Here is a 20,808-nt window from a genome sequence, read left to right as displayed (position 1 = left end):
GCAGCTGGGCAAGTTTTTCAGATCCTTTCATGTTCCTTGAGCACAGCCTGTTGCAGTCGCTGCTGCTACTCTCGGCCTCTCTCAAGCAGAGTTTGCAACCCCATGGAAACACTCCGCAGCCAGCTCACATACTGTGGTTTTATTGTCTGATAGCAGCAGCTGACAGGGAGAACTGAGAACCCTGAACCTGCCAAAAGGCTGCTATGGACCAAACTCCCAGTTTTCAAGGCAGGCTGCAATGAGTGAAGGCCTAGGAAAGGGAAGTCCTTTCTATACTACTTGGCCCTTTCCACAGAGCCGCAGACTCTGCCTGGGTTTCCTCTGTAAATACAGTGCAGAATGGCAGCAGTTTTAAGCTGACCATTTTACCGACACACCAAATCGACCTACATGGGCTAACATATTTTTGTTCTCATGGTTATGTAAATGCCTGTAAGTCATGCAGGCACATACAAGCCAATTAAATAGCTGTCCAGATCTATGTGTGTATAAATACACACCTTTATGCAGTACACAGACAACAGCATTTTACAAATGCTTTTAGAGAAGTCTGCTAAAAACCAAGTGGAAGGCATTTATTTTAATTTTTTCAGAACTCATGCTAAGCTGCCTCTCAGGTAGGATTCCGTACTGTCCTTAGGAAAGCAAGTGATGCTGCCAATCCCAACGTGGTGTACAAAGGGTGTCTGGGAGAGGATGCTTTAGGACAAGCCTGCACAACCAGCCAGGTACCCTGGAGCTACTTGCCAGACACCCTGTGCTCCCACAGCAAGCCTGGGAACCTGCTCCGCTTTCCGGCCATTTCAGTTGTGCTGGTACAACTGTTTGTGGGGCTGAAGAGGGAACCAGATCAGCAGACTGATATGGGTTTAAGGCAACAACTTTGTGCAGGGGAGAAGCTGCTAAGAGAGAAACATCTGTGGGGCTGCGGCCTTCAGAAATAGCTGCAGAAGAGGAAGAGGTGTAGGAAGTGACACAATACAGTTCCTCAAGGACTTCTGAGTTGTGGAAATGTATCTATAGTTCTGAAGTCACCACACACCGTTAGAGACCAACTGGGTCACGTTTAAGTACTAAAAGAAAAGCTTGTCAACTTGAAAAACAACCCAAGCAGAGGGAACTCTTGACTGTTAGGACTGCATGGAGGTGTCTTTGCAAAGCCTGTAGACACAAACCAAAGATCTGAGCAATGGCACTGGACAGGGTCCCTGGCCAGCAGGAAAGGCACCTAAAACACTCAACAAAGATCAGATGGGCAGGGAACTCACGCTGCAGCCATGTTAATGTATTTTCCAATCCCCTGTCGGTAAGTTTTAGGAGTCTGGACCTCTTTCTTTGGCGGGACCACTTCAGCTTTTGTTTTGGCTGCTTCTTCTTCTTGCTGGACTTTCTCTCTTTCAGCAGCAACCTGTGGGAAGCAAAGAGTACTATCTGTTACAAGAGCTAGTCCAGAATAAAGAGAAACCATCTACAATTCTTTGAAGCTTTAAAGCACTCTAAAACAGTAACCAGCACTGCTGTGATTACAGGGCAGGCTTTAGGAGACAGACCTCAAGGGCCATAGAAACAGGCTGCCTGCAGCCATTGTAACAAGAGTCCTCTCTTCTCACCTGCAGCTACCTATAGCTACTGTGGGCATTTGGAAAGGAAACCATCGGAAGCATGATGGACTGGGAGCTGTGCCAGACTCAGTTACAAGACCTCTCCACTGGAAGAGTGGCGGTGATCCTGGCACACAAGGCACTGTTGAGTGACAGCTGTTTAATCTTAGCTTGCAAACATATGGGCCAGGGGGCTGTCTGTGTTCAAAGGAAAGGCATTCAGTCAGAAAGTTCTCCAAAGAGCAGCTCTGGCCTTTCAAAAAACCCAACCAACAAACCAACTATTCTTACCTGGGCATCTGCCTCTTCATACGGATCAACAAAAACAGTTGTTGTCTGAATTCGTATTTCCTCCTGCAAGCAGAAGAGAAGAGCAATTCAAGACTAAGTTCTGCCACCTCCCCCAAGTTTGGGTTTCAGAGAAGCGACAGCAGGGTGAACCACACTGCCACACAAGGCCATATGTGTACGCTCCCTCCTGCACAGCCCCTGGTGCTTCACACATACCTTTGGACGGTCTGTTTTTGGGTCACTTTCCACATTCTCCATAGCAGTCAGAGTCTCAAAGCCACCAACCACCCTAGAAGAGGAAGGACACTATTTCCAGCTGTCACAACACACTTAAAATATTCCTGCACCCTTACATCTGATGGGTCTAATTTATGTCCATTAGTAGATTTTTAAACCATCATGTCTGGGTGAAGGAGAATCAGCAACTGTATATGGAAGACCTAAGATAATGTCATTCAGTGTGGAAGGCAAACATTTTTGCTAAAATCTGGGATTTGAATTTACAATTAAACAGAACATGGAGAAGTCAAACACTCAGAGGCCTAACAAAGCCATTTGTCCAAAAACGTGGTAGCCACACAAACCAACAAGATGGAGAATGAGTGACTGTTGGACAGCTGTCTCTGCAAGACACAAACCTGTTTCAAAATGTGTCCACTTGCTAACGCTACATCCATAAATGTGGAGCTCACTTGTTACTCACATGAGCTTTGAAAAACAAACTAACAGACTTGGTCAAGAAATCAAATGTTTTCATTAACTTCTGATCTATTTTTTAATTTTTTTTATAGTATTATCAGACTGAAGAGTGTTATTAGGAAGAAAAGGAATTGTATCTATGGCACTACTGGAGAGCAGTGACAGAGCTGTCTGTAGTAACACCAGTAATGCAGAAGCACAGGATTGCTCCCAAAGCACATCACACGGTGAGCTTGTGAGGGCTCTGGGAAGGCAGCAGAGCATCAAGTCACAGCCACAAGATAATGCCTGGGACACTTTGCCACAGCTTTTATTTACGAGGATGTTAGATCACTGGCCCCTCATTTTTCAAGTCAACATTTACAAATAGTTGCCTGAAAATGTTGAAGGAAGACTGAAGACTTTCTGGACTGTTGCATGTTCATTTTCAAAAAAAGCGTGGAACAATGAGAAAGTTCCACAAAAGGATATTTAGAAAGGATAAATGGGGTGACCCAGACAATTATAAGCCTGTCATCCTGTCATCTATCCCAGCAAAATAATGGAATAGCAGAGACAGGACATGATTAATAAAGAAAGGAAATAAGTAACAGCAATCAACCAGGTTTTGTGGAAAACGGTCTGTTAAACAACCTTCTATCTTTGAGATGACAGATGTGGTTAACAGCGATAACAGTGTCCATGGAACAGACTTCTGGAAGGCAGCTGATATTTTGATTAAGAAACCAGAACGACATGAAGTGAACACAGCACACGCAAAGTAAAAAACTGGCTGACAGGTGTCAAAATCTAATTTTAAATAGGAACCACTGAGTCAGTATGTTTCTAGAAGGGTCCTGCTGGGATCAGATCTTGGTCTTGGGGTACTTATCCACATCATCATCCCCAATTTAATTTGAAAACAGCTACACTTAGAAGAGCAGTTAATAAAGATAAAGATAGGCTGTCGATGCTGAGTGGTCCAGATGCCTCAGAAAAGCAGGCTGTAGCTGGACAACATCTGTTTTAATAGAGCCAAATTATGTGGCTAGGAACCAAAAATACAGCCCATATGAATGGTTGTGGGACAATGAGAAGCAGCCACAATTCTCAAAAACTCTGCTCTTGGGGCCAGGAGCTCTGCAGCGAGGGCAGGAGCTGGCCATCAAGGAGCCCAGGGCTGCCGATGGGATGGGGCAATCCTCCAGCCCTCACAGGGTCGCAACTGTTTTGAAGCCTGACTGCTGGGATTACTGGGACCTTGGTACCAGCACAGGTTGGCTGTCAAGGGCTGGGCAGATGAAATGGAGGAAAATCAAACTAAATGAAACCAGTGCAAAAAACCAGGAACAGTATCAAACTGGTGGAATATGCAGAGTGTTTATCACCTAACTCTGCTTTCATATCAAAGAAATAAGCAATACCTCAACCAAAACACACATGATATTCACATTCACCTTTCTACTAGGACACCTCCCTCTCGCAGATGTTTCACAGCCAGGCAGACCTCTCCAGTCCCACCATGACAGCCTAGCTAGCCTGGTTGGCACCAGGAGAGGCCCCCGCTGGTCACCTGTGGTGGTCTCAGCTGATCCAATGGAGAAATACACCTCCTACTACCACTCCACACCACACTATTTACACACTTCACACTCTCTTCCCAAAAGACACATTACCTAAATGAGACCGGCTGCCCACTGTGGTCTGAGAGGCAAATGGGTCCTTCTTATTCGATACCCCTTGTGCTTAGTGCAGCACTAGTGCTCCCCACGGCTGCCCCACGGGCTGGGACGGGCACTAAACACAACTGAAAAGACAGACCCCATCACAGAAAATGTAACTATGCAGGTCAGAGAGGGTGCTGCTCAGCACCTGCCCCCAGCAGAGCTGTCCTTGCTAACACCTCGTTGCTGCTGCACTGCTCCAGACTTCTCCCCTTTATTCCCCAAGGACCCGTCGATATTCTGTAATCAGGTTGTGACTTCTAAGAGCAATTAAAAACCATGTATGCAGGCTAGAACAGCCTCATTCCTTTGTGACTGGAGGTAGTATGCTGGGGGAAGCTGCACAGGGCTTGAAGACCCTGCATGAACTTTGGAAAGTTCATAATAAAACCTCAATTTTAAAATCCTTAATTTTAAAATCCTCCTCCAGGCCAATATCAGATTCACTTATAATACTGATGATTACCACACAGCCCAAGATATATTCACTGTGTTTTAATTGCCCCTAAAGGAAACCTCTGATTTAATATTGGAGGATTTTCTAGCCAACAGCTCCACTCATTATCTGTTCGTATGTTTTCTTTTAATTAGGTTCTGATAATTTGGAATAGCCAGATCAGCTATGCACTGGCAATCTCAACTGAGTAATCCCCTAGCCCATAGCTAGACCTCCCACAACATTAGCCCTAATGCATTTTGGTGATGCTCACTGATCTTCAGTTGCTATGCTAATTAAGCTTTATTGGGAATACTTTGTCACTTGTACATTTTGAAAGGCTGTGATAGGCATGGCATTCACAGGTCATCAGTAAATGACCTAAATAGTCTATTTCAACATGATTATAAAGGGCTAAGGGGAAAGGAGACAAAGTTGTTATGCCTGCAGAGCATGTCATTCTCTTTTCTTCTTAGTTTCTTGTCTCTAAAATGGAAAATTGCTTGCTTTCACACCCCTGCATTCTCTAACATTTTGCGCAGAGAGTATCTCTGCATCTTACAGTGTCAGCACAGTGAGGTCTCGATATAGGTTTATGTCTTTAAACACTGCCATAATACCAATAAAAAAAACCTGAATTTGAATACTAACTACCATCTTGGAGAAGAGAGCTCTGACCAGAGGAACTGGAAATAATTTACTAGCCACTTTTGTCCGGGGAGCACTTGTAAGCTTTGTTAAGAATCTGGCCCAGCTGTGGCTGGTGTTTCACCAGTGAAAATTAAAATCCCAAAAGGGCAAGATCTGATTGCAAACGTCACCCATGCAGTAAAAATTGAACTACAGGCTAATCAGGGCAGTCATGGCTGCCTGGAATATTCCAACTTAAGGTCTCAAACTGTAAAGGATTTTTCTAGTTTTCCTCTGATTTGTCGAAGTAGAGAGACAACATACATACAGGCTCTTGAAACACTACGCATTATTATTGTCAGACCTCATGATGTTACATTGCAGCACTAAAATCAGTTTGATGAGATATAATGTGTCTAAGCTCATGCACTGGCATCCCTTACAGCAATTGCTCCTCACAGAGTGAGGAAACCAACACGCCAGAGAAGTTCTGGGGATTCTCTGCGTCTCTCACAACATATTCTGGGTGTAAGAAGAAAAGCTCACAGACATCTTGCCAAGAAAAAAGCCCATACAAGTTACTTTTAGGAAAGACCATCAGATCAGTACATTAAAGCATTAAAAAAAAAACCTCTAAAGAGAGCACCAGGACTTAATATTCTAATATTCACTAACTTTGAACAAAAAGAGATAAAAGCTGTTCTATGAATAAATCTGAGTCTCAGCATAAGGAAGTCTGTACATTGTTTTCATGAAAACAAAACGCAAACTCCAGAAGTTCAGACTAATATCCCTTTATACTCTTTACATGCGCTAAATGTGTTACACAGACGGTGACAGCTCACACCGCGTTAGCCTTTCTCATGCAGCGTCACTTGTGCTAAGTTGGGAACAGAGCAGGGAAGGGAAGGGAGAAGGGCAGAGCCCCTTCCACTGTTTCTGGCTCTACTCCTTTTCTTAGGTGCCACACACGCTTTGTCCTAAACTAACCAAGACAGGTTTCAACAGATGTTCAGGTGACATCCTGCAGTGAAAAGTAAGATACCTTCAAGACATCATTTACATTAGAACAGACAGCAAAACTGAGGGTTTGCTGTGTACTTCCAGTAGCTGTTGAACAGAGAAATGATGATCTCAACTATATATTTAGCTCAGCATCCCTGAGACAGCTTGTTGTATTTTTAGAGGAGCCTGATAAATCTTGCATTACATTTAAGCACGGACAACAAGATAGATACGTTTAGGTTTTTCTTTGTTAGCATAGTAATGACAACAAAAAAGTGCCATTACTCCTGCAATTCAGTTTTCTTGAAAACTGAGCTAAGTTAGCACTGTAAATCTTTGCATTTCAAATTTAGAGATGTTATTTAAAATCTTACTTCCTGTTAAGGCTCCTTTATGCAAACTAGTAACCTTGCTTCATAACCACTGCCAATGTTTTTGCATGAACTATAAGTGAAATATCTGGAGCAAGCTCTGTCCAATTTGCAGTATGCCAACGAAACTCTCACTGTATATTAGTTAGTGCTGCTCCCAAAGAAAACTAAAGCTCCCTAGCAGTCTCACAGACATTCACACGTAGACTTCCTATTTCTTATATTTTTGTTTGGAAGAATTATAGGAATTAAGCCTTATGCAATGCTGGGGATGGCAGCAGTCCAAGATGGTAGCTTCCTGGTCAGAAGATGATAAAAGAACAATGTCTGGACCTTTCTATTTTTTTTTTTTTAAATGCTTTAAACTAGAAACAGAAACCAGAAAGAAACACTGCTGTTTTGTAAACACATTCTGCCCTCAAGGTTATTTTTATAAAAAGGAGTACATACATTTATATACACACAGAGAGAGAACAATATATACACGCACAAACATGTACACTCAGGACAAAATGTTTTCTGTGTATACACCCAATCTGAAAGGGAGCGAGCAATTCAAACTTGCAACAAGGATGCAGTTGAAACATCTCAACTCTCTCAATAAGGACTTAATCTAGCAGGCGAGACACAGTAACGAAAAGTGCTGAAAAAACAAGCTGGAAAAAAGCATTTTGAAACTAGACTCAACAGATGAACCTGGCACGTAAGGACTTTCTCTGCTTTGGCACAGGTTCCTCTTAAGAGATCATACAACTGTTTTGGAAACGACAGCAGCCCTCATGCAGCTCCAACAGCCCAGTCATCCTGTGCTACAGGACACCACAGCCACAGCTTCCACAGGCAGGCCTACGTTAATTGTCAGCAAGGTTTATTTTCCCACCTTGCTCTTCATTCCTATCCTGGTGTCTGGGGAGCGGACTGCAGTGCAACATTAGGTGAGGCTCCCTACACAGACCCAACAACAGGATCAGCTTGTCTGCTGTCACACAATTTCTCCATTCTTCAGAGCAGAAGAGCAACAAGAACATGAGTTTCCCAGCTTAGAAGCCATTGGAGTTCACCAATTCAAATCATATAGGGAACATTACAAGTGGAAACAGAAACTGTGTGTTACTTCACTGTACCTTGGTAACTGAATAATGACTGGTAGCTCCTTCATGTAGGTAATGACCTTAGAGAACAAGTGTTAATTTCATTACCCCATTCTACAGAACTGCAGTAGAAAGCATTAAACAGGTTAAGGAATACTTAATACAGAGTAGTAGTATCCAAGGAAAGAAAACTCTCTTCCACAAAAGCATCTGGCAAGGGGAGGTGGGAAGAAAAGACTGAGTGCATGTCAGTGTCTCCAATTTGACCAAGTCTGAGGTTTCCCAAACCACCTTGTTCATTACTTCCAGAAACAAGAGAATTGAAGAATGAGCAGCAGAAACCTTGAGAGACAGTTAAAATTTATCTGTGTAAGCAGATATATGCAGCCATGTACAAAGGGGAAAACTGACCTCCATATACTCATCTCCTGTCGCAGCTGCCACATCCTTTTCTCAGTTTTTGACAAACAGAAGTGATGCTCTAATAAACACACATAACTGCTGCACAGGTCATTTCCAGCTTTGCTACTCTGACCACAACACTTTTCCCTCTGCTCCCTCTATTTCCCTTTTTATCACGTCACATACCTGCAACCTGCCCTCACTTTCAAGCCCACCATGCTGTGCTTGTCCTAAATCTCACCTAAACTTCAGAGACAGTATTTCTCTCTTCCTGTTGATCAGCACAACTCAATCACCTCCCACTATCATTTTAAACATGCACTTTTTCATGTGTCCCTTTAGCTTTCAAACAGGCTCCCCAAAACCATCCACAAAGCCATTTCATTTTTTCCTAGGTTCTGAAGAAAGTGCAAATTTCAGTGGAAGGTAGGCTGAAAGGGGTCACTGCTGCAACTTCCCTGTATCTATATGCAGTTTCTTTTCTACTTACACAGCTCTCTGGGACAGAGATTATGTTTCTATTTCTGCTTAGAAAGGGCAAATGTACCAGGTCTCTGATCCACAGGAACTGTGAACCATTGGAATGATACAAAATCTAATACCACCACAGATGGGATGTGCTTGCCTCTAAATTTCACATCAGACAGGAACGTGAGCCTATACTAGTGTTTTGGCTGTAACATCTCTGCAGCTCATGCAACAGTTGGGCTCTCAGTGACAGCATGGGTAAGAGGGACCCCCCAGCCCATAATGGCAGCAGGCAGGACTTTCCCCATGCAACAGTCCCCTGCAGATGCTTCTCATCCACTTTGTGCAGAGCAAATGCATGTTGGTTGGTTTACATTATTTGAGTTTTTGAATTAAACCTCTTATCAGCAAGCTAGAACCCAACAAAAGCCACCAGTTAGTTTTCATGTTAATTACAGCACTGCCTAAGTCAGGAGAAACGGTAATTACTAGAAATGGTAATTACTAATTTAATCTAGGCAGCTCTGCTGGAGCATGAAATCCATGCAGCCTGCAACACACCTCCAAGGGAAGGTATTCTTCTCTCACTGTCCTTGTTTTTGCTTTCTATCCATGCCAAATTATCTCCTTTATTTTCAGTAACATCCATCCTCATTATTACCCTGGTGGGCAGCACAACCATGACAAGATGCCCTCCCTGTCCTCCAGCTGCAGCCTTCTCCTGAGACTTGAAAATTCCAGTGCACCAAGCCAGACATGTGCCACCTCTTCACAGTCCCACTGCCTGCAGCTGGTGTGTTTTCCAAACATACTTAACAGCCAAACATCCAACATTAATAGCTACTATAATGTTTCGAACCGGTGGGGACATGAATAAGATGCAGCTCCAGAGAAGCAACTTTTCAACGTTCCATCCCCAGAGGACCAAAAAAACCCAAAGGGGTGGGGAATCGTTGCTCTTTCACTCTTTTTTGTTCTCTAAAGTACAGAAATCCTGCTTAAAAGTTCTATATAAATTACAAACGGGTCAAATTCTGCTCTCAAAGATACATATGTGACACTCACTAACATAAACCAGAGCCACAGAGAAATAGCTGAGGGTACAGCTGAGATGAAGAGTATTTATGTTTTCATATTAACTGAAATAAGTAATCCTCAAATCTGTATCAAAGTCACAACAGGCCAGTAAGCATCCAATTAAGACAATCCAACATAACATTTGTGGAAACAAAGAATTCTGATTTCACCGGTTCATTCTATTCTTAAACCTAGATATTATTCCTAGATACGCTTCCCAGGTATTATTGTGCTATACAGTCTAAGATCAGATAGAGGCACCAAATCCCAGAAACACCCAGGATCTAAACCAGCAAACTGAAGGTGGAGTTTCTCTGGAGATACAATTTCTGGAACCTTTTGGCTTTTAAAAACAAATGCAGGTAAAAACAGCTGAAGGATTTTGATGACAGAATACATATATTAAGAGCTGAGCTGTATTAAAGGCTTAACAGCCTTTTATATTAAATCTGTAGATAACTTCAATTATTCAACTTGTAGATTAATACAGAGTGACTGGAATACATCTATCCCAGCATCTTCATTTTTTACATTCTTTGAATTAATCTTCATTTACACGCAAGAGAGTCCAAAGTCAAATTCACCTGCTCTGTGAAGATGTCGCTCATTTTTCATGCAGGGAGCCAAACATGATTCTAAACCAACACTTAAAGTTTTTCTTTTGTATTTCAGCTAAGAATATTTGCAGTGCTGAGAAAGCAGCACCACTTCTTTACTCTGGCAACTAAGTTCAGATTTCTGTAGTAGCAAGGACAAACAAAAAATGAAAGTGTCTTTGCTAAAACTGCATAAATCTCTGCTATTATACACTTAGCTAGATTTACTTGGACTGAAGCAATTCCTCTCTAAAGGGCAATGTACAGTGTGAAACAATTTGAGCTGTTTTGTTCAGAAGGTACTTGAGACATTACACATGGTGCAAAGGCTTTTGGGAGCAGGCTCCCTGCACTGCAGTAAGCTCAGCTACTCTCTAAATTCTTTCCTGGTGAATTACGGTAAAACTGGAGCACATGGGGAAACACAGCAAAGACACTGGAAGACTATACAGAATGCTCACTGAAGTCAGGTTGCATCTAGAACAGAGGAACAGTCACATTTTCAGCTGAGCTGTCCTAACCCAAATACTATTTGATGAGGTGGCAAGCTCAGGTTAACAACATTACTGATAGGATTTAATGGGATTTTTGCAAGGAGGACTCAAATTGTAGCTTAAGTGAAATAGTCTTAAGATATGGGTAATGTAACTCCTCCAAGAAGATACTTGCTCTCTAGAACTTGCTTCATTAATCTGTTTTCACCAAATGACAAGGGAACTGTAAATTTTTCTAGGGCAGACCTGAGAAAGGAAAAAGAAGTGTATTTCAAAGGGTGGAATTATTGCAGAATCAGTATTGGAACTAACAGCACTAAAGTATTTGTTTTAAATGAAGCCAGTTTCTGCCGCAAGAACTCACAGGCAGAGAACATGGATTAAATATATCATTATATTCATTATACAGCACAATCGTATGACATCCAGTCAAAGTAAACAGCACATGCATTTCTTTTCAGTTGCTGCCCCTCAGACAGATAAAACTCTGAGAGTAATAAAAAAAATATAATCTTAATTTAAAAAAGATTGTAAAATTCTCAGGAACTACCAATGAAGCAGGCTAGTAAAATTCCCCTTCCTGCCATTTGCACCATGGCACTTGTTAGAACAGCTATGCATGACTTGGAAAATACCATGTACCTGCAGTAGAGGAAGCAAAGAACAAACTGTAACATAAAGATTTTGTAATATCTTCTGTAATAAATACCTTGATCTTTATCATGTGAGGGCTTGACTGGAAAAAACTTTTGGAAGATACTTTTTTATAAAGAATTAAGTACCCTTGCTGTCTTGGCATCAGTAATATCTTTATATATACAAACATAAACATGTATGTATGTACACACCCGCATGCACATAAACACACAGATTTTATTTATACTGATGATAACTGTCAGGAAAAGAAAATAAGAATAGAATAAAAAAGGATAAAAGGGGCCAAAAGACCTAACCTATGCAGAAGCTCTGTGGTCTATACCATGATGAAGAGCAGTCCTGTCGTGACTAATTTCCTGGTTGACAGCTTATAATAGCATGAAAGCAGCGTTGAAGAGGTAATCTCCTGTGTCCCAGTAATTAGCATGCACAAATATTAACATGGTTGGTTACAGGACAATGATTACTTTGTTCATGACTCCTCGGAGGGCCACCCACAGAATGGAAGGCAACTTACAATGATGGAAAGAGGAAAAAAAGGCAGAGTCTACTGGCACTGATGCAATGCTGGCCACCTACTCATGACCAGGAGAACTGGATTGTGAGCTAGGATTTTGCACCAGTTCAATTGCAGGAGTCACTTTAGGCTTCAGACATACAGGAGAGCACATCTGCTACACTCTGCTTATAATATCCTTCACTTACCTTCCAAAAACTGTATGCTTCTTGTCCAGATATGCACAAGAGCGGAATGTGATGAAACTGGAAGGAAGAAAGACGTAACATGTAGCATATTATCTTATTGACACTCAACAACAGCCAGTATTGTTTAAAAACAGAAAGTGTATGCAACAACTCTCCAAGAGAAGACAAGACGCCCTCCCTCTCTGTCTCCCCTCTGAGAGGCTGGCTGGCCAAACATCCTTTAATGCCTCTGTTTTGTGGGTTTTGTCCTGGACTTCTGGAGTTTTGACTTCTCCCTTCTACACATTACTAACACCCCTACACAGTACTCCAAGCACAGTGACTTGCGCAAAGTCCAAAATCAATCTGAGCATCTGCCTCCTTGGCCACGCAGGCCCTGGGAAACTCACACACGACAGGGAGATGTGCATCCTACTTGAGAAGTACATTTCTTGGGCACGATTGGGAGCTTGCATGCAGCAAATACCATTATATAACTCAACAGTTTGTGCCAGTGTAAACTTCTATCTTTTAGGATATTTACTTTTTGCATTTCTCTTCCATTAAAGTGGCCTGCCGGTGATCCATTTCTCCTCCGGACAGAGCAAATTCATGCTTCGGATGCAAACATGGCTGAAGAATACTTCCAAGTGTCAAAAGTAATGAAAATCTGTGAAACTTGGATTTTTAATTTTTAATTAATTGGATTTCTCATTTTGGAGGCTGTATCTTTACAGTGAAATGTGGGAACTAAAATTCCAAATCCAAAGCTACCTTTACTACTAAAACTTTTCTCTAAAGCTTAATGCTTCTTTGGAAGATTTGGACTACAAGCGTATGAGACAGAGGTTTCCACACTGTGGTCTGCAGACCATGATGGCTCATCTTGGCTGGACATGCAGTGCTGGCTCTCCTCCCTGTCTCCATCTGTTACACTACACTAGAGACAGCTAAAAATATATAAGCATTCCAAAAGCACTTTTCCATATAAGCAACTGCCTCAGGAAGTTTTATGATTTTTAGCAGAAGAGGTTGCAATCTGCCAGACAAACTATTAAGACATAGTTTGCCCTAGGAAAGCTTTGAGATGCTGTACAGAATGGAAACTCCTACACAGGGCAAACATTACAATTTAGCCTTGTGCATGGGTTCTTTGCACCACTTTATTCCCAGGTATCCAATTCTTAAGATTATCAAGTGGTCAGTTATGGAGCACTGTAATAAAAAAATCTGAGCAGCAGCAAATACACAGAGAAAGCTTCTCATCCATCAACACATCAAAATAAAATTAAGGACAATGGAATTAACATAACTCAGGACGATCCCAGAGAAGTCCTGACCATTATTCGAGCATCACCTTACACAGGAGAACCCAGCTCACTCTGCACTGCAGCGCCTATCACCTATGGGGAGAGCTATTCACCTAGTTCCTAAGGTCACAGCCATTGCCAGAACCATGTAAACACTGCCTAGGAAGCTTTATAAACATGGGCAGCTGGAGTCTCTCAAGGACTTCACATATAAAGGAATTTCATATTTCACTTGCAAATTTCAGGAAAACATATGATCACATTTACAGCAGCAGATGATGTCACTCAAAACAGCACATCACTCGTGATCTGTCCATATAACTTCTGTTTCTAGAATCCCTTTTTCAAAAGAAGAGAAGAGAGAAAAGAGAGAACAGAAGAGAGAAAAGGAGGCCTCTACTCTCCCCTAATTTAGCATGAGTGCTGGCAATAACATTCAAATCCAAAATAAGCTCTACAGCAATCTGATCCTGCAAACTGCCCAACATGTGCTTAGCCTTAAGTACGCAAGTAAGCCTATTAAAGGCCCTGAGACAGCCACTTGTGTTTAATTAAAGCTAACCACACTACTGCATAGTTTAGAAGCCACAATAACACTTAGCATCATGAAGACCAACACCAAGAACCCCCTCGCTCCCCAGTCCCAACACACAGCAATGTACACACACCGACACACTCTCTCACTCTCTTCCCTGGGGCTCCCAATAAAAGTACAACTTTTTTCTGTTGCAGTACTTAGAGAGTGACCAATAAATAGTTAGCTTAAATTGACATAGAACTGTTTCAAAATACTACATGCAAACACCCATATTAATGTTATGTGTAAAGAATGGTACTAAAACTTCAATTATTTTTAAATTTCATTTGTTGTTCTTCCTGCTTCTTCATTAATTTTTTCCTCACTTTGGTCCTCATTCTGCTTTTGTACACTGAAAAAACCCCAAGTCATTCTTCATGCCAGATTCTGCACTTCGCCATGTCTGGGTTCTACATATTTCAACAGTGCAAAACTGTTCCATTTATTTAAAATCAGGTGAGTAAAAAGAAGCAAGATTTCCACAGAGTATATATTTCATTTCATTAAGCCCTTTCAAAAAGTTGAATACAGGGCTAAATTTAAATGGAGTGGAGAGGTGTAATTATCTTACAGGGATAACACTGGGGGGACACTGACAAAAATGAACAAAACCTGCAAATCATAAAAAAGAAAAGACAAATTAATGATTTAATGATGACATAATAAACCTACAAATCTTACTGTGCTTCACTTTGCTCTTTGACTGGGTAACAGCAGCTGTAGCTACCCTGATTTCAATATGCAGCACTTGACAGAATATTTCACTTGGCTGAACTTTAAAGAGTAGCTCATAAAATGTCATTTGTTTTCTTAACAGAGTAAGACACAATGCCTAGAGGGAAAAAAAAATACAAAAAGCAAGTGACTACTTACAACTGTGATTTGTTTGTGTTGGGTCCCGAATTGGCCATACTAAGAACACCACGTCCTGTGTGGGACAAATTGGGCCTAAATTCATCTTTGAAAGGCTTTCCCCAATAAGATTCTCCTCCTTGAAAGAGAAAAGATGATAGAAGAAATGTTTGTTTTCATTAGTTTCCCACTACATTTTATATCAGGCACTGACATTAAAATCAAGGTTTCCGGCACTTTTGATCCCTCCATGTATAATACATTCTTACCTCAGCCCTATCACCAGGCTAGTATTTGAGCATGCCCTTGAAATCAGATGTTTGTAACTGGCAACACAATTCTGTGCCCCCATGCTATCAACTGCAACAGACCAGACTGTTTATCAACAGTGTTATATATTGTGTGCTGAATATCTGTCAAGGATTTAATTCTTTACTGCTGTTCCACCATAATTTTTCTTTTTTGAGACATTACACCTTTAAAAGTGGCTGCCTGACAAAACAGAGCAAAGAATTACTAATTTAATTGCACTCTGGATATAGCATTGCTTCCGGAAATAAAAGTATCAGGGAGATGAAATACATTCATAGAATCAACTAAGAATAGGAGCTATAAACTCAAATGCCCGATTCCTGGCTAAACAATGAAAAATGATTTTATATATATATATATATACACACATATATATATACACACACACACATATATATATATATAAAAGGCAAAAATTAGATATTTGGTCTAGATACCTGGAGATGTAAACACTTAAATGCAATGAAGCCAAAAGGATGACAAAACTGCACAAGCGACAGACCTCCAAAACTGATTTATTTTCCATGTCTGTGGATAGAAAGAGGGTCTGGGAGACCTCTCCTCCTGGCTGTCATTTTTACATTATTTATGACAGATCTGACATTTCCATTTGCACTTTCCTCCAGGATCATTCTTAATAAGAAAAACGAAGGCTGAGATGAGTCATAGTTTTACAGTCAAATCCGTAATCTTGTTTGACAAACCATGAAAAAACATTTCACCTTAGGATAGTATTAAAATTAAAACAAATAGGCAGCAAGACTGGTCCCTCTGCAGAACTGGCTCAAGAATCCTCCAGAGTAACTGTATCACTTGTGAAGCAGGAGGTCAGGAAAGGATCTGTAGTGCTCAACAGCTATTTGTACATGTAATACAGAAAAGCAATTTGATGATATGGCTGCACAGGCAAGCAGCAAATAAAACTGAGGAATAAAACAAGCTCCTCCTGAAAACCTTATGCATAAAATCACAAGAGTGCATCAAATGAGAAAAGTGTTTCAGATGATACCATGAAAACAAAGCATCACAGGTGGACAGCTGCAAGTGCAAGCAGAACTAAGTAAGCGAGAAATTTTGGAAGAAACTGACCCACTTTAAAACCCAATTAATCATGTTCAAAAGGCCTATTAATAGAGTTGAGTGCTGCCTGCTCTGCAATTTGACACAAGGCAGCAAAAGGGGAGAAATCCTGTAGGGATTTTCTGTAATCAGGAGTAGAGAAGTGATTACTTCAGCAATCTTTGGCTATTGAATATTTTAAGATCAGCTAAATTACATCAGCTTGATCCCATATGCCAACCTCTTCCAGTAGTGGGTGAAAGGGATACGCTACAGCTGCATCTAGCTCTACTGTCTTGAAGATGGATCCAAACCCCAGCTGTTCCAGCCAAATCCAAAAGTGCTCAACCTATCAGAAAATGCCTTACCAGAAGCCAGTAATTTTCTTTGTTAATTAATCTCTCTGCATGTTCCTATTTGCTAAGAGAGGTTACTTGTGCAGTGCCTTAGTCACCTGCCTTGTTCAGAAAAGCAAAGTTACTGTAGGTCAGTAAATAAACAAGTTACGCTCAGAATATAGTGAGGTTCCATGCCAGCAGGCGCTGCCCGAAACCAGAAACACACCTGCAAAGCCTGCAGACCCACTGCTCATCCACAGCCCAACGCTCTGTGCACTACTGCTCCTTCCCTCTTTGCCTTTCACAGTTTTCACCTTCCAACTTCAACTGGTGGGGCAGCTTCAGGGATGGTCTCCCTGCCCACACCACCATGCCACTGCCACGCCACTGCTTCAGGCCATGCATTTCTGCTCTCCCTGACAAACTTCCCTTGGACTTCCCTTAGAAGAAATACCTAATTCTGCTTCAAAGGATCTCTTGAAGGAACAACTAATCATTTGTAAAGCAGATGCACTTGCTGTTGAGTCCCAACCCAAAGGAATTTTTGCTGTCTGAAGTTTTCAAATGATACGCAAACATGAACACAGCCCACTGAGATGGGCCACAGCAGCAAGTGGCCAAACCCTTGAGTCTGTTACACTCTTCATACACTTCAAACCAATGCTGGAATCAGTGTGTTGTCAAGCTGCTGAAAGAGAGCAGAAATCAACCCTGGAGCCTTCACTGGTCAGAAAAATAATTCAAAAGGAATGAGAAAAACTGTGAATGACAGAGAGACTCTCTCTGGCACAACAAGCAGCCAGATCCAAGAACTTGCAGACAGGAGCAATGAGCCATGATCTTTAGGTTTTGGAATATTTATTTTTGTATGATTTCATTTCAGACCATGCACTGCAGGTCAGAATTAATCTCATATGTATGAAGGCTAACTTTGGTTTGTTTCAATTCTCTGGAAAGAAGTGCTGATATTTTAGCAGATAGTTACAGCATGAGATCCAGTCCCTTCCCTCTCTGTCTGCCATACAGCTGTTTCCAAGGCTAATTCCGTCTGCCCGGGACCTTCGGCTAGAACAGAGAATGGCCTGTGCAGCATTTGCCTAAAAGGCCAGGCATCCTATAAAGGACATAGCTGAAGTGTCTGCGGAGGCCTGGCAGCACGGACTGGCAAGGGGCGGTGGAGACGCTGCAACAGCAGTCAGACAGCACTACAGGAATGGTTCAGGGGTTTTTGTTGCTTTTTAAAGAAAAACCCTCAAAGTTTTAATTTAAAGAGAAGAAAGGAAAAACCCCAAAGTATTCCCCTTACATTTAAAAACAGCCTGAATGTGCTGTTTGTTAAACTCCTGCTAACCTCTGGAATCATTCCAGGCTTTAAGTACCTGCTTGAAGCAGGATCTGACAGAGCAAGCCAGAAGATGGTGAGTTACATGTATATATTTTTTTTTAATTACTGAAACCCAGAATCACTTTCTCTGTGAAGATTAAAAACAGATCCTTCATCAGTCTACTGCCATGGCAGCACAGTGCCTAATGCTCAGCCAGGGGAGGTCTGGAACAGGGGTTTTAGATTCTCACATTTTACCCTCTACAGTAAAGCTCAGTGTAAACTTGGGAAAATAACTCACAGGTTCCAAACCTACTACTAATAATTACAAGGCATTCTGAAGTATCCAGCAGATTTTACTGTGTTTATTCTCAACATGGTTAGGAGGTGTGGCTGTGCCATCTTCCTCGTTTTCTGAAAGCAGAATGGATGCAGACAGAAGAGGTGGGACCATAGCACTGCCTAGCTCAAGCCCTCTCATGTTACGCTCCCAATATATGCCATAAAGAGAGGAGGCTCCTCCTCATATTCCCCACATCTTCCTCAGAGAGCACACAGATCACTGCTGGCTATATATGGAGTCACAATGATGCAGAAACCTCACCCCAGTGCTGATGTACAAGCCTACAAGCAAAGCCCGTGGAAAACGAGAATTGACTCTAGGTGTTAAGATTCACAATGGGCAGCACTGCCTGTCACTTCACCTTCCTCTCAGCTTACTCCCTGATGAGATTATTTTCTGTCAAAGTGGAGCTGTGTGTCTACTGGACTTGCAAATGTTTCTGAGATCCTATTACAAAAAAAGTGCTTGGAAAAAATTCTGGGGGCTTCTGTGCTAAAAATCAGAGGAGTTCACATGGCAGCTGACATGGCCCCAGGGTACTGACACTGGCTGGACTCGTGCTGGGAGTGTGAAACCCAGCTGTACAGACAACCCTGCACATGGGGGAGTCTCCTGTCTGCACAAAGCTGGAAATACACTGGGGATCAGCCACCGAAGTACACTGGCCTTCTAACAGCATTTAACCTGTACAATATCAAAGCCTTCAGGAGCCAGAAAGAGTTTTTGCACAACTCTGTAAAACTTAAATCACATGCCTGCCCAGATGCCCAAAATTTAAAGCTGAAGGCAGTGGGGAGCCACTTCCCCACACCTTTAATGAAAGAGAAAAAGTCTCTTAAAGAGGTGTTTACCAAATTCTTACACAGATGAAATAAAAAAGACCACACAGCTCACAGCAAATTTAGACTGAATTCATCATTTCCACAGCGGCAAGATATATTTAGCTTGTAACTGAAGCATGGTTAGTTATTCAGTCTTGTATCTGCATCTTGTGCTGACAATGAAAAGGTGAATAGATCTAAACTAACATCTGAAGCAATCACACATTAGAAACTGTACAAAAAAGTGCCACATTTTCAGATTGTCTTTTGAACTAAACCAGCTTACTCTTTAGTAGTCTTTGTTCCTACTAAAGGCATTTTTTTCAGAAAGTAATTTTTTCGATAAAATTACAGAAGTTGTATAACTTGCAAAGAGCCGAGACAAGCACCGAAAGCTTCAGAAATGTAGCATTCCAAAAGCCAGGTGTGGGCTGGGAATCATCATTCATGACAGTTGTGATTTTAAATAAATCCTTCCTTTTCTGGCATAAAAATTGCTAAGCAGTGGTAAGGAAGTAGGAGGGCTCTGATTCACAAAAATGATGGCTTACTTTCTGTAATTTTCTTCTTGTCATTTGGAACAACGAGGTACACAATAACATCTGACACTTGCACAGAGCTTTCCAAGTGAGATTCTTGAATCATTTTGCAAATATGAAAGCCTTAGCTCAGCCACTAAGTGCTTCTCTCCTTTCAGATAAGAGGACATGGTACTTTCAACCCCACATACCGGAGGCTGGATTTTCAGAGGGGCTGCAATCTGAAAGAAATATATTGCTAGATAAAAAGGTCTTGCTCTTGTCCTTTCACTGAGCTTCAAGCATGCAAGAAAAGAGGCTCTAAAACTGACTGCATTTTAGGAACTTGCCTTGTTAGGAAATCACGTTGCAGAACTGACCAAGCTTGTCCACAATCCTTTGCTACTGACAGTTCAGAGGAGCTCTGCTCACTGCCAACCGAAAAGGAATTCCCATCTACCAGTGGCATTTTATCTTGGACTTTTACAGCTATTGTATGCCTGCCTCCTTTGTGCCCTCCTGGATTCATAAATGGACAGAAGCACACATAAGCTGATTCATGAGGCCTTCCAACAAGCTACAAGTGACAGTAGCTGAAAAATACCTATGCTGCTTTGAAAACACAGTGCTTTGCATACAGTTTTCCTTTTTGTCATACAAAAGGCTTAGAATATTAAACCTATTTTTCCTACATGCAAATTTTCTTCTACTATTTGGAACACTGAAAATACAGAGCAGCTGCTCCACTTGAACTAGCATGAGTTAAACAGAATTACTCACAATGTTCAACCACTTAGTTGTTATGAACAGCAGGAAAAGAGATACATCACAAATCTAAAATTCATTTTCAAATAATTAATCATTACAAAGAATGACCATGATTCAGCTTATTGCTCTGAATACTGTCTCTATGGGTGGTTATTTTGTTAGAAAAGAAATATGCTGCTGCAACACAATAAAATTTCTCCCAGTAGTCCTATGAAATGTTAAGCTGAAGGACGTAGAAAATTAGTTTGGTCCTCTAAATCAGTGAGAACATTACAGGACAGTCTATCTAACTGCTTTGGCAAAGCAGGTCTGCCAGCTAAGCTAAGGTACAACTCTATTCCCCACTCTTCTCCGTGTGGTATCTCAACATCTACATGCCAT

General features: G+C 41.5%; 1 protein-coding gene across 1 annotated transcript in view; it reads right to left on the bottom strand.

The window, feature by feature from the left end:
* The window catches only part of PPIL2 (peptidylprolyl isomerase like 2), a 72,213-nt gene that overhangs the window by 1,678 nt on the left and 49,727 nt on the right, over positions 1 to 20,808 (bottom strand). The window contains exons 15-19 of the mRNA XM_005233280.4: positions 14,966 to 15,083; positions 12,227 to 12,283; positions 2,109 to 2,181; positions 1,893 to 1,955; positions 1,269 to 1,408 (exon numbers count right to left, since the gene is read on the bottom strand). Coding sequence (XP_005233337.1) covers positions 1,269 to 1,408; positions 1,893 to 1,955; positions 2,109 to 2,181; positions 12,227 to 12,283; positions 14,966 to 15,083 — 451 coding nt within the window. The remainder of the gene's footprint in view (positions 1 to 1,268; positions 1,409 to 1,892; positions 1,956 to 2,108; positions 2,182 to 12,226; positions 12,284 to 14,965; positions 15,084 to 20,808) is intronic.

This window comes from Falco peregrinus, chromosome 2 (genome assembly GCF_023634155.1).
Source record: "Falco peregrinus isolate bFalPer1 chromosome 2, bFalPer1.pri, whole genome shotgun sequence".
Lineage (NCBI taxonomy): Eukaryota > Metazoa > Chordata > Aves > Falconiformes > Falconidae > Falco > Falco peregrinus.
Note: the sequence above shows the minus strand (reverse complement) of the source record. Positions and strands in the feature narration are given on the sequence as shown.